The 14,696-nt window shown below is 44.7% G+C and overlaps 1 protein-coding gene across 1 annotated transcript in view; it reads left to right on the top strand.

The window, feature by feature from the left end:
• Window positions 1–625: 625 nt before the first annotated feature.
• LOC308388282 (neuronal acetylcholine receptor subunit alpha-7) overlaps window positions 626–14,696 on the top strand; it is a 51,279-nt gene continuing 37,208 nt past the window's right edge. Inside the window, exons 1-2 of the mRNA XM_080868895.1 lie at window positions 626–1,195; window positions 7,718–7,857. Of these exons, the coding sequence (XP_080725021.1) occupies window positions 1,138–1,195; window positions 7,718–7,857 (198 nt within the window). The 5' untranslated portion in view covers window positions 626–1,137. The remainder of the gene's footprint in view (window positions 1,196–7,717; window positions 7,858–14,696) is intronic.

Genomic DNA, 14,696 nt, shown 5'->3' on the forward strand with positions numbered 1-14,696 from the left:
GGCGAGCTTGATCCTGGTTGGTTCCTGAACATCATAACTGCTTTCCTCTCATTTCACAGTGACAGGGCTGGACTTCTTCCAGACCTCGGCAAAGGGACGCGACATCAGAAGAACCTGTAGTTGTGTAAATCTGCACTTCTCCTTCACTGAGTTGGGTGGACTTTGTTCGGAGTGCCGGTCAATCCAACGAGTGCTGTCACACGAATGAATTGTTATTAAAAGATTTGAGTGAGTGTAGATGAAGCTGTGTGATGCTTTTGTGTGGACAAAAGTCCAAACACACATCAGAACTGGTTTTGGTGTGGACGACGCAGCTTCAGAGTGTCTTTGAATGTGGTCCATCCCAGGAAACCAAGCAATTTAAATGAAGTCCACCAGTTTTGCCAAGAGGAGCAGTCAGATATCAGCCTGAGTTCATGTTCATAGCTGCGACAACACTGTGCTCGAGGCGCAGCCTGCTCAGAGACATTTCTACAAATATGAACGATAAGATAAGATAAGATAAGATAAGATAAGATAACCTTTATTAGTCCCACACGTGGGAAATTTGTTTTGTCACAGCAGGAAGTGGACAGTGCAAAAGTTATGAGGCAAAAATTAGAATACAATAAGAATAAATACAGTACACAACTGTACAGAATAGAATAAAATAAAATACTATATACAGTAGAATAAAATATATCTGAGCCTGCATCCACCCTGGGAAAACAACAGTGCAAAGACATGATTAAAAGCCCAACATTACCAGCATGCATGCCTGAGATGAGGGGATGGAAACTTCTGGCTACAACTGTATCTCCAATCGATGACATCATACAGATCCCAGATAACAAAAAGAAAAAAAACCACTACAAACTGGTAAACATCCAGCAGTGGATGAAGGTGTGTTGTTCTGTAAAGCTCAGTTTTATGACTGTTTCTACGTTTCTGTCCTCACATGTGCACACACACACTCACAGACCTCTCTCTCTCTCTCCTCGGTGTCTCCGGCTGCTGAATCTACTCCTTTGGATGCTTTTTGGGGGGAGGAGCAACCCCGTCTCCTCTCAGAGCGAACCCTCTGTTGATTCTCGTTCTCTCCGTGTTTGCCGTCGGTTCAGGAGGAACTCCGCTCAGCTTCTCTGAGACTCGCTGCTGATGATGGACGCTCGCGTCTTCACCCCGCTCATCCTGACGCTGTGCAGCTTCATCCACGGTAGGCACACACACACACACACACACACACACACACACACACACACACACACACACACACACACACACACACACACACACACACACACACACACACACACAGGTCGTCTATGGCTGTGAGGACACTTATCTGGATTAAGAATTGTAACCTGCGGACTAAAACCAGCTCTCCAGCTTTAAACTGCATCTTGATGCACATGCAGACATTTCAAAGATGCGTTTTTCAAACAGAAAGTGAATAAGAAGTTGATTTGATTAGAATAAACGTTTAACAACAAATGCTGTGATCAGATTTTGCTTCTGTCACATTTTATGTCTTTGGAGTGAATCAAAAACAGAACTTTAATCTGCAGATTAAATAAGAAGTTTGATTCTGTGCGTGCGGCGTCCTGCTGTTTGCTGAGGGAGAATCAGTGGGAGGTGATCCTCGTGCAGTCCAGGTGTAAGGGAGGAAAAAGGAAGAAGAAGAATTTTGCATCTGTGCATTAACATTTCCACGGGTGGGTGTGTCAAACATGCAACCCGCGGGCCAGAACCAGGCCGTCAAAGGGTCCAGTCTGGGCCACCGCGAGTCTTTGGGAACATTTCACAGGAGAAGGGCGCAAAGCTGGACCTCTCACTGTATCTTCATCAGATTTATGCTCCTCTTCCTGACACCATCCACGCTCAGCCACGTGTCACAGTACAGTGCAGCAGAGTTTTCCTGGGTTCACTCAAGAAGAAACAGTAGATTTTCTGCGATGCTTGTGGGTTGTGTTTAGTCACATTCATTTGAGTCGGCTGTGTTTCCGCTCCCCTCGTCTCCTCTCTGTGGATTTAGTGTGGGAGTTTTCTGTCAGTCGTTGTCGGGTCTTCTGTTGTGTTTGTTTCCCAGTGTACGTGTTTCCTGTGTTCAGGTCTTTTTCATGTTCTTTGTCCCGTTTAGTATCTATTTTCTCCCAGTTTCGTTCCAGTTCAGTTTAGCTTTAGTAGTCTTTGTTTGTACCTTCCCCCAGCCTAATAAACGACTCGCCAGTTGTTAAACCCCGCCCCCGTCTCGAGTGTCGCTGCAATCTTTTTTCTTATCAGACATCTCAAGGATTAAATGTGCAGTTAAACTTTTATGCACTCAGAGTAAGGATGTTTTGTTTTTTTACTGGGTTATTAGCAGTGTTGGTCAAGTTACTTGAAAAAAGTAATCAGTAACTAATTACTGATTACTTCCTCAAAAAATAATCCCGTTACTTTACTGATTACTTATTTTCAAAAGTAATTAATTATTTAGTTACTTAGTTACTTAGTTACTTTTTAAAAACACGATTTACACCCTGAAGAGGTGATAAAGTGATAGATCTTTCAGCCCAATTCTACTTTTTCTGCATAATCCATCATACAAAATGTAATCAAATGGAAAAGTCTCTTTTTAAAACTTGTTTTATTAGTTTTAATCTTTTAACTTTATGCATCAAGCAAAGATTTAATTATATGCAACATTCTCTGACTGGAAGAAATTAGTTTAACATTTAAACCTATTTTCTGCACATTCCAGCTCATAAAATAAAATATTTTTTGTGTTTACACTCAGTCTTTCAAATAGATGCAAGTAAAACACAGCAGAAAATAAATAAAGTCACAGACTCAGCGGTCCTGTTGCTCTATTTTCACCTGTAAAGCAGGAGTGGGGTAGGCGGAGGTTTACCCTGGTGCAGGTGTGCCGCGGTCAGTGGAAGAATCCGCGAGTTTCTCTGTGAGTTTCCCATTACGTCGTAGCTACTCGGTGCTTGTTGGAAGTTTAGGGGTTTTTTCGCTGTAAAAAGAAGTTTTCTTCCCACGCACAGCGGACACTAATGTTTTTGTCACTTTTTATGGAATCAAACTCAAAGTAAGGTCAGTACTTCCACACTTTAAACGCTGCACGCTCATACTCTCTCTGCACTCGATATATGATCCATTGTTGATCTGCACACAGCTGTTGTCACTAACGGCGCACTCGCTTACGTCACTGTCGTGAGACATTCTCGCAAAAAATCACGGTTTTAGTAACGCAGTAACGCAGCGTTCCTACGGGAAAGTAACTGTAATCTAATTACCGTTTTTGCAATAGTAATCCCTGACTTTACTCGTTACTTGAAAAAAGTAATCGGATTACAGTAACGCGTTACTGCCCATCTCTGGTTATTAGGCAGATGTTTGACTGGTCCAGTGGAGATTAAACGGGGCCGTGTTATCAGGTTTTCATGATTCATGTCAGATTAAATCTGAGTGAAACGAGCTGCCCTGTGGTAGCAGTGTTCACTTATCTGTCAACGTATTTTTTCTGTGGGATTATTTTTAATGTAATCTCGTAGAAGAGATTAAAAAAGTCACCAGTTCATATCTGGATTGTTTGTATCAACTCTTTCAGGTTTACAGTTTCTCTATTAGCCTGCATATTATCACAGATCTTTATTATGAACATCGTCTGTGGACGTCTTCAGCCTGCTGCAGGTTTCAGGCTTCAGATTATTCGCTGCTGGAGGAGCTCGTTTGCATAAAACCGGGGTCATAAATGTCTTCTTAGAAAAAGACGTTTTGAACTACTTCACGTCTCTGTGCTGATTCTGGTATTTACGCTGTGAAATCAGCTCTGAGGTTCAGTTTAAGGTTCAAAGACGTCTTCTTCAGCAGCTGCCGCTTTAAATCTTTTGAAATGTTATTTCCCCAAAGGAAATGTTGACCTTTCACAGCTGTTCAAATAACTCAGCCAATTAAATCATGTTTTCTTGGTCGTTTCCTAAGAAGAATAAGCATTTTTTAAAGCTAATAAAACATCTTTTGTTCCCGTTAGTGAGCGTCTGTGGGGCGTCCTTGCAGCGCCTCACTGTTGAACCGTGTCTCCCACCTTCTCTTAAAGACGTTTGAAGGTTCGAGGGTTATCGTGCAGGCAGTCACAGCTCTGAGATCAGTGCGAAACACACAAAGAGCCCAGAAGCTTCACGTCTTCACAGAAGTGTTCGGTTTGACTCAGACACCACCACACTCAGAGTGGGTGGTGTTTTTACAGTGTTTATTTCACAGCACGCGGAGTCACTGAGCAGCTTCTCCCTTTAAATCTGATCTCCACTCATCACAGCAGCTCTCACCACCATCCTGAAACCTCCCCTTTCTCTTCTGCTGCTCTCCTTCTGTTACAAATCAGCCCTGACACTCATCTCCACCCGCTCCACCCTGCCTGCACTCACTTCTTCATCTCTATCTGGATGGTTGACTCCAGGCATTAAACTCCTGCAGCGACACTATCTCTGTGTTGCACCGCTCCACCTCTCATTCACACATGGTCCGTTTTCCTTTTACGGACTTTCATTCCTCTTCTCTCCCCAGCATACCTCCACCTCTCCAGGCTCTCCTCCACCTGTTCCTCTTTCTCGACCTCATCTGTCAGCGCTGCAAACAGGAAGGAGCTCAGAGCAGATCCCTGATGTACTCCCACCTTCAACCCACCTGTCTCTCCTACCACACACGTAATCATGCACCTGCTTTCCTCATCATCCTCCAACTCTCCAAAATCATCGTTAACAGTCTGGTTAAAGTCCACCGCCCCCTCTCCTGGACATCTCCACACCTCCACATGTATGTCACCACCGTCCCACTCGTCATAGCTGCCCTCTCTTCATCATTATTACTCCTCCACCCGTCCTCTCACTCTCATTTTCTATTCATGAGCTGCTCAGTACTCCTTCCATCTCCTCCACAGACTCGCTTCCTATATCATAATCTGGGATTTTGCAGAATCTCTGTTTGTTGTTCAACGGTTGGCTGAGACTCAGATTCCGTCCTTTGTCTTTAATGAATGCATGTGGCGCAGCAGCATTAGCTTCCTGAATGCACCGACTCTTCACGCATTCTTCATTTACACATGCTGCAGGTCAGCTGTTATATGCAGATTTCTGAAAACCACCCCTGTCTCTCAACACGTGCCCCACCCTCCAGTACCCCGAGCAGACTGATGGAGGACGCCTGCCTTACATCAGAGCACTTAAGGAAATCCCCAATCACAACATACTTCAGATAAAAGGGTGAAAAAACGGTGTTTTTACAGCAGTCTGCAGCTTTTGGCTCACTGTGCAGACACTGAGCTCATCATCTGAAGCTTTGGTCATGTTTGATATGAACATGCACACCTGGAACAGGAGAAATATGCCAAAAAACAAAGGAAAAGAACTGGTTTGGTACATGCAGCGTGCAGGGTTGGGGTGCCACCGCTGGAACAGCATGAAAGGCTTTTATTGGAGCAGTCTGACACATTTACATATCAGCTTCACTCACATCAGCTCTCCTACACAACATTGCATCAGTCACGTGACTGGGTAGACTCCATATTTGTGTTTCACATGTTTATGAGTGTCAGAGTTAGCTGTGTCGCTGACTCGGGCAGCAGGAATCGAGCTCAAAGTGAGCGTTTAATGCAGGTTAATGAGGAGAACGTACAAAAGCTCAAGACACGAAGAGCGAGGCTGGGAATGCAAAATCAGAGAGCGATACACCGATCAGCCTTAACACGCTGACGGGTGGAGTGAATGACACCGATCTGCATCCTGGCACCTGTTAGTGGGTGGGACATGTCAGGAAACAAGAACCTGTAAAATGATGGGAGAAGCAGGAGAAATGGGTCAGTGTGACAGTTTGGGTCAGAACATGTAGAAAACTGCAGATTTGTCTCCAGTCTGCACGAGTCCAACAAACGAGCTGCTGTAGCTCAAACTGTCCATGTCAGGTGGTTCTGATGGAAAGGTGTCAGGATGCACAGAGCACCAGTTTAATGCATATGGGGCTGCAGACCAGTCAGGGTGGGCGTGCTGACCATCAGAACTAAAGCACAGAACAATGGAAGAAGGTGGCCTGGTCCAAATCACGTTTTTTACATCACCAAGGCTGGATGGATGCGTGTGCGCCGCTTTTCTGGGGAACACTCGACAATGGGATGCATTATGGGAAGACGGTGAGCCAGAGGAAGCAGCAGCGTGATGCTTTGGGCGATGGAAACAGTGCTCCCTGATGGCACTGGAAGCAGGAATGTTTCCAGAATGGTTTGAGGAGCACAACAACCAGCTTGAGGTGTTGACTTGGCCTCCAGATTCCCCAGAATCACGTTCTGGACAAACGGATCCGTCAGGACGCTCTGTGCATCCTGACACCTTTCCATCAGAGCTGCAGGGTCCGTGCCTCCACGGGTCAGGTGGAGACAACATAAAGAGACACGGGGAACGTTTAACTTCACATGAGGCATTGATAACAGCCGCTATCAAAGTAAAACAGGAAGTAAGACACAACTGAATGAGGATAAACAAGATTAACGTGACACAGGAGACATCACAGACAAAAACACAGCGTTGGTAACAGTAACTACAACCGAGAACAAAAGACTCAAACAACAAGATGAGAATATAAACCATGAAGAGAAATTATATTAGAAGATAGAGCAGGCGTGAAAGCGCGGGGGAAATAGAAACAACAGTTCTATTAATAGAAACCTGCAGACTGACCCACAGAAACAGCTTCAAATGCAGGACTGAAGTAACAGACTGGACTACAGACTAAAACTTATAATACACCCGAGGATCAGAAGTCCAGGTAAAAGTAAAACGTTTGACTGCAGAAGCTGCAGCATCACTGTAACAGTCACAGCTCTGCACTTCTTCATGTTGACTGTAAATAAAATAATTTCATTTTCACTTACATTCATTCAGAAATTCAGATCCCTTCATTTGTTGACTTCTACCAGCGTTTGGGTTTTTTAGTTGAGCAGTCAGAGCACGAAACGCAGACAAAGGAACAGAAAATATTTCTGTTATCTGGAGCTCATTTCCTGACAGTCAGCCCCTCCCCCCACGCTCGGCCAAGGTCTCACCGAGCACCTGTCAGTCATCCGGATGAGCTTTCATCTCCACCAAGGCTGATGTAATCCGTCTCCTTGAAGCCTTCCAGACCCCCGGTCTCTGAGCGACTCTGGGCTGCCTCAGATGAAAGGTGACAAAAGGAAGAGAAATGCGGTGAAATCGATGTTTGTCAGACCAGACGTGGGTCACAGATCTCACCCGATGGCAGATTCAGAGCTCTGCACACTTCAAGCAGCCGCTCAGTTGCATCGGCCAATCAAGAGGCACCGCTAACGACCTGCCAACACTCCCAGCGTTACAGCACTTCAGTCGTACAAAACAGATAATGAACAGAACAAATGTAGTGCTGGGAAAGTTTTCTCACATTTCTCACATATTTGTCAGACTTTCATGTCTCAGATCATCAAACTCATTTTTATATTTTACAAAAACCTGGAACAGAGTGAGCGATGTAGTCAAAGCAACCTCTGAGTCCAGGAGGAAACTCTGGACTGGCAGGATGGGGATGGTGGAGAGTCTGGGCAGCTCCACAGAATACTTTAGTGGTTCTCAGCTGTAAACTGGGAGAGAAAGCCTGCGTTAGCGTCAGTGGTTTAACCGGCTCCACCTCAGTTAAACTGTTGGAGCGGTCATGCGTGCTGACGACAGTCGTTCCTGTTTCCCTCCAGGCTCTCTGCAGGGCGTGTACCAGCGGCGTCTCTACAAGGAGCTGATGAAGAACTACAACCCGTTAGAGCGGCCGGTCAGCAATGACTCCCACAGCCTGACCGTCCACTTCAGCTTCAGCCTGCTGCAGATCATGGACGTGGTAAGAACTGTTGCTTCAGTATGAACTGTTAATAATCCCTATTATTACGGCATCTGTGTGTGAGATCAGAGACTAGATGACTTCATACAGGACCAAGAAAGAAATGCTTAAAGGGGATCTTTAGAAGAGTGTGAGCTACTGGTGCATGTACTGGTGCATGTACTGGTGCACATGTTGTACCAATAATAACATTAACTGATATGTAAACATCAGTGTAATCACAGCTTCCTCGTCGTCTGTTGCTTCCTGTTTGTATTGTAGCATCTGAGCTGCGTTAGATAAACTTCACAGGTGCCTCCTCACTGTAACTATGACTGCAGGTCTTACTGGGAACCAGTGTGAATTCATAAAGTTAAATAAATCAAATAAATGAAGGATGATTGTGACTAAGGGCAACATATGACATATCATATGATAACCATGCAATGAAGATCTGGTATTGTGATCTTCTAACGCTATCATGAACACTTTAACCAGGATATGAGGGAGGGAAAGAGGGAAAGCAGGAGCAGAAATATCCAGATAACATCTGTGTTTGCACTGAATGTTTTGCTGTGTAGAGTTGAATGAATAAACTCAGACGGGTCGCCGACACGCTGCAGTCTGCACAGACGAGCAGCTCCGCTGCAGTGCTCTTTGCAGCAGCTTGTTCCCAGCTGACCGTCCTGCAGCAGCTACGTCACCGTGGAGGAATTTAAAGTGAATTTCTGCTTTTGCTGAGAAGAAAAATCCATTTTTTGCACATTTATTACAGTTAATTGTGTATTATCACAAACAGATTGCATATAACTGCCAACTTGACTCCACTCAGTGGCAGACTGGCTGAACCTTGTTGTCCACAGCCACAATGATTTTGGTGGAGCTGCATCTGAGACGCACCTCAGATTACTGCTTTTCTGCTTTTCACACAAACAAACTTCAGAAGCTCCCAGTCCTCGACCGTTTCTGCGGGTTCAGAGTGGACGTTTGCTCCAATTAGCCCGACTTCAGGGATGAACTTTCCTGCTGCGCGGCCCGACCGTGAGGCTGAGACATAAACTCAAACAAACGGATGCTGTGAGGAACTAAACGAGCTCAGCTCATTCGTTTCTACCTCACGCACATCTTACAGCCAGTTTAACAAACACTCGCTCTGCACCCTGCTAGCAGCCACAGCAGGAGGCAACTTTCATCTTTCATCTATCATGGCATGTGACAACAAGCGCGCACGCACACACACATCAATTATTAGACATGTCAGAGTCCTGGCTGCAGAACTTTATTCAACCACAGTGCAGGGCAGCTAACACACACACACTCTTTCTAAAACTGCCTTTTGTCTCCGATGTGCAGTGAGTGTGTGTTTCATGGGTCTGCTCTCGTGTCTGTGTGTGTTTGTGCACACAGAGGAGATGCGATCGTGCTCCACGTGCAGCAGCTCCACCTTCATATGGACCCAGGCGTGGCCTCGGTGCTGTTCTGCATGTGTGAGGGTTTTGGATTGAGTGATTGTGGAGAGCGCCCCCCACAGTGTCTCTCATCGCTCCCGCCTCCTTCTGTCTGAATTTATGGGGGCGCCACAGTCCCACGGAGAAACAAGTTACTCATGAAACCTGAATCGGACCTAAATCTCTCACCGTGACAAAGTATAGCTTATTTTTACACAACGTTGGTATTTACATGAACTTTAAATTCACTTCCTGTCAGTGTGGGTTTTGGAGCAGGGAGCGCCAGCAGAGGCTCGGACAGAGTGGGGGGGAGGTCGGGTGAGGAGGGAGAAAGCAGCCGGCTCGTTTCAGGAATCGAACCAGTCGTAATATTTTAGTTTTTTATCATCTTTAACGATTGTTGTTGAAGGAGCTACTTGTTTTCATTTTGATGTATTGCTTCTTTAATGTTTTCTATTTTCTTTACTTCAGGAAGAATAGCTGTTGCCATGGTAACAAGTGATGTGGATCAGAATAAGGAACAAATGTAAGAAATACTGTTTAAATCTGAGTCTAACAGCACGTAAACGTTCAGAAGTAGCAAGAGTTCACAAACAGCTCCCCGTTAGCAGGAACACGCTAATTAGCTAAAGGGGTGACGAAGGCGTTCCACAGCACACGGCGAGGGAAACGTATTTTTGGGTGGGCTTGATGAGGTTCTTAATCAATATAAATGACTCAGCGTGAAGTTGGCAGGAAGCCGAGCGTTTAATTACCTGATGTCATGATTTCTCACTTCTGCAGCTTCATCTGAAGCGAATCTGTCGTTTCAAATATCTGCTTTGGTTTTGTTAGGAGGATTTTCCAGCATCACTTCTGTCTGCGTGCCGCTGCATCGCTGGCAGCAACCATCCCGGCAGCAACCATCCCGGCACGGTGCTTTTCCACCCCGAAGGTGAAAGGTGCCGTTTCCCTTGGCGACGTGTTTGATAGAAAGTTACAGACTTGAGGGTTTGACTCAAGTTTAACAGGAAAACATCCAAAATCCTAAGTTTGAACTTGTTTTTGGGTTCTTGATCTCCCCATAGCACCAGGATGTAACCGAAATATGGACCCAGCAGTCTCATCACGTAGACAGCTCAACATTCACTGCCCCACATAGCAAGCTGGTCTGGCCCAGATCTGGTGTCAAGCCGGCACTGCTGGCTGACTGGTGTCATGGCAGAGTCTATGTCAACCAGATGTGGGCCAGGTCTGGCAATGATGGCACTGTTTATGTTCCTATTTTCCTATTTCAGTTAGTAGACCTCAATGCCATGTTGCAATACTATACTGCTGTGGTAGCCAACGTTTCAAATGCAGGTTTTGCAGGTTTGTGAGTGCACACTTTATCGAAAACCTAGTTTACTCATTGTTACCACTGGGTGGCTGTAGCGCAGGAGGTAGAGCAGATCACCTGCTGATCAGAAGGTTAGTGGTTCAATCTAGAGATGGCACGATACCACTTTTTTATGTCCGATACCGATATCATAAATTTGGATATCTGCCGATACCGATATGAATCCGATATAGTGTTTTTTAATCAACAAAACTGTTTTTTAAATATCTTGCTGCATTTTGTATAAGTTCATACTCAAGTTTAAAACAACAACTACACTAAAGCTATTCTGTTATACCTGTATGCAAAAAAAAATATTTCATAGTTCAGCAATACTGATCAATCTAATAAACTTAAACCTGCAACATCCTCCCTATTCTGGTATTTTAAAGAGTACTTAGCGTAAATATTAAGCAACCTAACTAATAGGGTTCCAACTCCCAGCAACAACAAAAATAAATAAATAAAAAATAGGGAACCACCCCTCACACTCCACCTCATGATGCTTAATCGACGTAATCAACCTTAATTTGATGCAGTGTGAAAAAAAATGCACAGAAATCAATTATTTTTCAAGAAATATTAAATAGATTCAACATCTTCCTTCAACAAAATTGCAGACTGCACAGATGGTACCTTCCCAAAGGAAAAAGTACTATAGCTTACTAGGGTATATATATTAGACTTAATAGTCACTATATACAGTAATTGACTTCTATTCATTTTACATCAGATTAAAACTTTGGGTGTCAGATAATTATTTATTAAAAGCTCGACATTTTAAATGAGAATAAGAAAGAAAAGTATGTCTTTGTGCCCCCTTTTCCCAGTTCATGCCCTATCGGCCCCCCTGGCTAAACTTTGCTAGATCCGCCCCTGCACAGTTACCAGCGTCAGCTGCGTAGAAAAAGATCCTGGAGTAGAAACTAATATTAAATAAATTCTAACAACAGCTGATCAAGCTTAAACGTGCTGCTGTTGTTCAGCCGCTGGTTTCCTCTTTCTGGTGCAAAGTGGGCCAAAAACAAACAAGAGAGACGGACTCGCGACAGAAAAGCCGATCAGCTGATCGTTAAGCAGTTTCATGATTGAAGTAGCAGCAGGAGAGGCAGTCGCTTGTTAAGCTTAACGCAGGAATGCTTTACATTCAGAGATGGACTTACACACTTGCTTTACTTCTCTCGGGGATAACTTTGTCGGAGATGAAATGCCGGGTTGCTAGCGAAGCTCCACATGCTATCCAGACCACCGACAGGTCCCGCATGCCACAGCTGCTCTATCACGTGATGCATACTGCTCCGACGTGCTAACGTTCTGAGGTGAGTTACGGCGTGTTGCAAGTTTTGTGAGGTGCTTTCGTGATATTTAATGGATCGGATTACATTTTTTATTTTTCTCCGATATCCGATCCAGTAATTTAGGTCAGTATCGGACCGATACCGATACGTAATATCGGATCGGTCCATCTCTAGTTCAATCCCTGACTGCTCCAGTCTGCATGTCAAGAGTGAGAATGTGTATGAATGTAGTTAGAGCACTCAGCTTAGAGAAAGTGTGTGAATGTGGCATGTTGTAACCCGGGAGAGAAGAAAAGTGCTGTATAAGAATCAGTGTCTGAGTTTCGTCATGTTACTTCTGCATTATTATGTCCCGGCGCATTTTGTTATTACATGGCTTGATTAAGGTACATATCAAGCTGACATCTGGGGCCAGAGCTGAAACTGTTCTGGGCCAACACAGGGCCTTGTGCTGACCCATGTGTGGGCCAGATCTGGGCCACCAAAGGGCCGTCATTCTTTGCGGTATGTGGGCCATGTGTAAGCACATTGTGTGGGCCAGATCCAGGCCATACCAATTTTGCTATTTGGGGCAAAACACCATTTTCCTTTAATCACCCACTAAAGTATCTCTGTGTTCATCTGTTGCTTTATCTGCTGGTTTCTCCTCGACTCCAGTCCTCATCCACTCCTAACATCATTTATTTCTTCGTGGTACCATTCATCAGACACTTTCCTCCGTCTCAGCCCATCTGAGCTCGCCTGATCAGTCTGCATCCATTTTTAAAAGACTTCATCTTTCCTCTGGGAAACGCGGTTTCGTTCGTAACATTAGGATCCTTTCTCAGCGCTCATTCATCACCACTTATTAATACGAGATAATGACACAGTATCAGATTCAGCTGAGCACAGGAGCAGCTTTTGATCTCCTGCAGCCTTTTTACAGATTTAAGATGCTGCAGGGTTGGATATCAGGTTGTTCATTTATCGTCTGTACTCTGCTGAATCTTTTTGTTGGATACCAGCAGGACCTCCACCTGCCTCCATCTTCCTGACATCAACATTCACACACAGTAAGAGCAGTAATCTCTATAAAAACTCGTTTTCATTCAGTCTTTTCAACTCTTGGTTCTGGGCGATGGGATGAAGTGCCATCCTACCTGCTGTTTAAATATTTTATATGTGAGGGGCAGCCTATCAGAGGAGTGGGAGGAGCTAAAGCAGCCAGCCTCAGTACTTACTTTACTGTCCAGGATTACAGGATGGACTGTTTGCTGATGACCTGATGGTTAAGTTTATCATTTAGCTGTATAATATATATAATACTATGTACGTCTTCGGCTCGTGATCGTCTCTCATCCCCCCACCCCTCCCCACCCCCCTCCACTGTGATTTTTGGGCTTCATCAGCTCGTATCATCTCATCAGCTGCTGAGCACCATTTCACAGCTGCTGCCGTTTTGCCCCATTGCTCCCGAGTTTTATATCCACACTGGTGGGTTTTCCTTCTGGCTGACTGGTCGGTCTGGTCTGTGAGTCACAGGTGAGATTGAGGCTGAGAAAAGGGCAACCCTGGTTTCTCCGTCAGGCTGCTGCTACTGTGGCTTTTCTCCTTACTGTATGAGAGTACCTGGTTTTCTTTTATAGAATAGCACTTTATTTTCATTGTACATGTACAATGAAATGGTGGGTGACCACACCCACTGGGCTGGAATTAAATATAAAGAGTAGACAGCAGGAAAACAGGATATATAGACAAACATAAGAGAGAGGTGCACATTAGAGAACAGTTTCAAAGTGCTTGAAAGAAGCGCAAAAGGACTGGACAGAGTCTGTGTGAGTGTGCTATGTGCCCAACCCAGAGCCTCCGGGGGGGGCAAAGTCAGTGTTTTGGATGGTGTTAATGACCCTCTGTGCAGCCTTCCTGCTCTCGGTCGTGGCCCCTGAGTACAAACTCCAGGCAGGAGGAGAGCACGCTCTCCACTGAGGAGCTGTAGATGTTACTCTTCCTCAGGAGACGGAGGAAGTGCAGCAGCTGCTGGGCCTTCGTTACCAGGGCGATGGTGTTGTGGGTCCAGGTGACATCAGCACAGATTGATGGATTTTTAAAAACGTATAATTAACCTATTAAAAAGACATACGAGTGGGTTTGCAGTTTATGGAAGCTACCATGTTCCTGTGCTTTATCGTCAGAGAAACTGTTCTCAGCATCAAAGAAATGAAAACCCAAAGGAAAGCGACGACGCCACGGGCACTTTACAGCCTCATCCAGAGTAAATGGAGTCGAGGTAAACAGAGGTTTGTTCTATGACTGCCATCGTAGCGAGGATTATACAGCTGGAGTAAGAAAACAGGATACGTTTGACTGCAATCTGCACTCTACGGACAAATACCTGCGATTACATTTACAACTGTAACTGTAACCAAACACGAGCTTTTCCTGATCCAAACCAAACAACTAGCATAGCAATAACTGAACAAGCAGTTTTCTTAGAATCAGTTATCAACCAGTTATAAACGTTATCATTTCATAGTTTAATGGCAGATAACTTCTACGTTTAGCTATAAATTACACAAGTTTTCTAGTTTTCTTGGCTCATTGCTGCAGGCTTTTCAGCAGGAGCATAGTGAGAGCGATTGTGTAACCACTGCAGGCGTCCTGCAGATCCTGGGAGGAAGTTTTGGCTTCTTTTCATATCAAACAATCTGCTCTCCAGGTGCATTTCCTGCTCTAATATATGGTTTCCTGGTGCAAGAAAGAACTTGTCTGACCTTTAAA

The sequence above is a fragment of the Rhamphochromis sp. 'chilingali' genome (assembly GCF_963969265.1).
Source record: "Rhamphochromis sp. 'chilingali' genome assembly, chromosome: 2".
Taxonomy (NCBI): Eukaryota; Metazoa; Chordata; class Actinopteri; order Cichliformes; family Cichlidae; genus Rhamphochromis; species Rhamphochromis sp. 'chilingali'.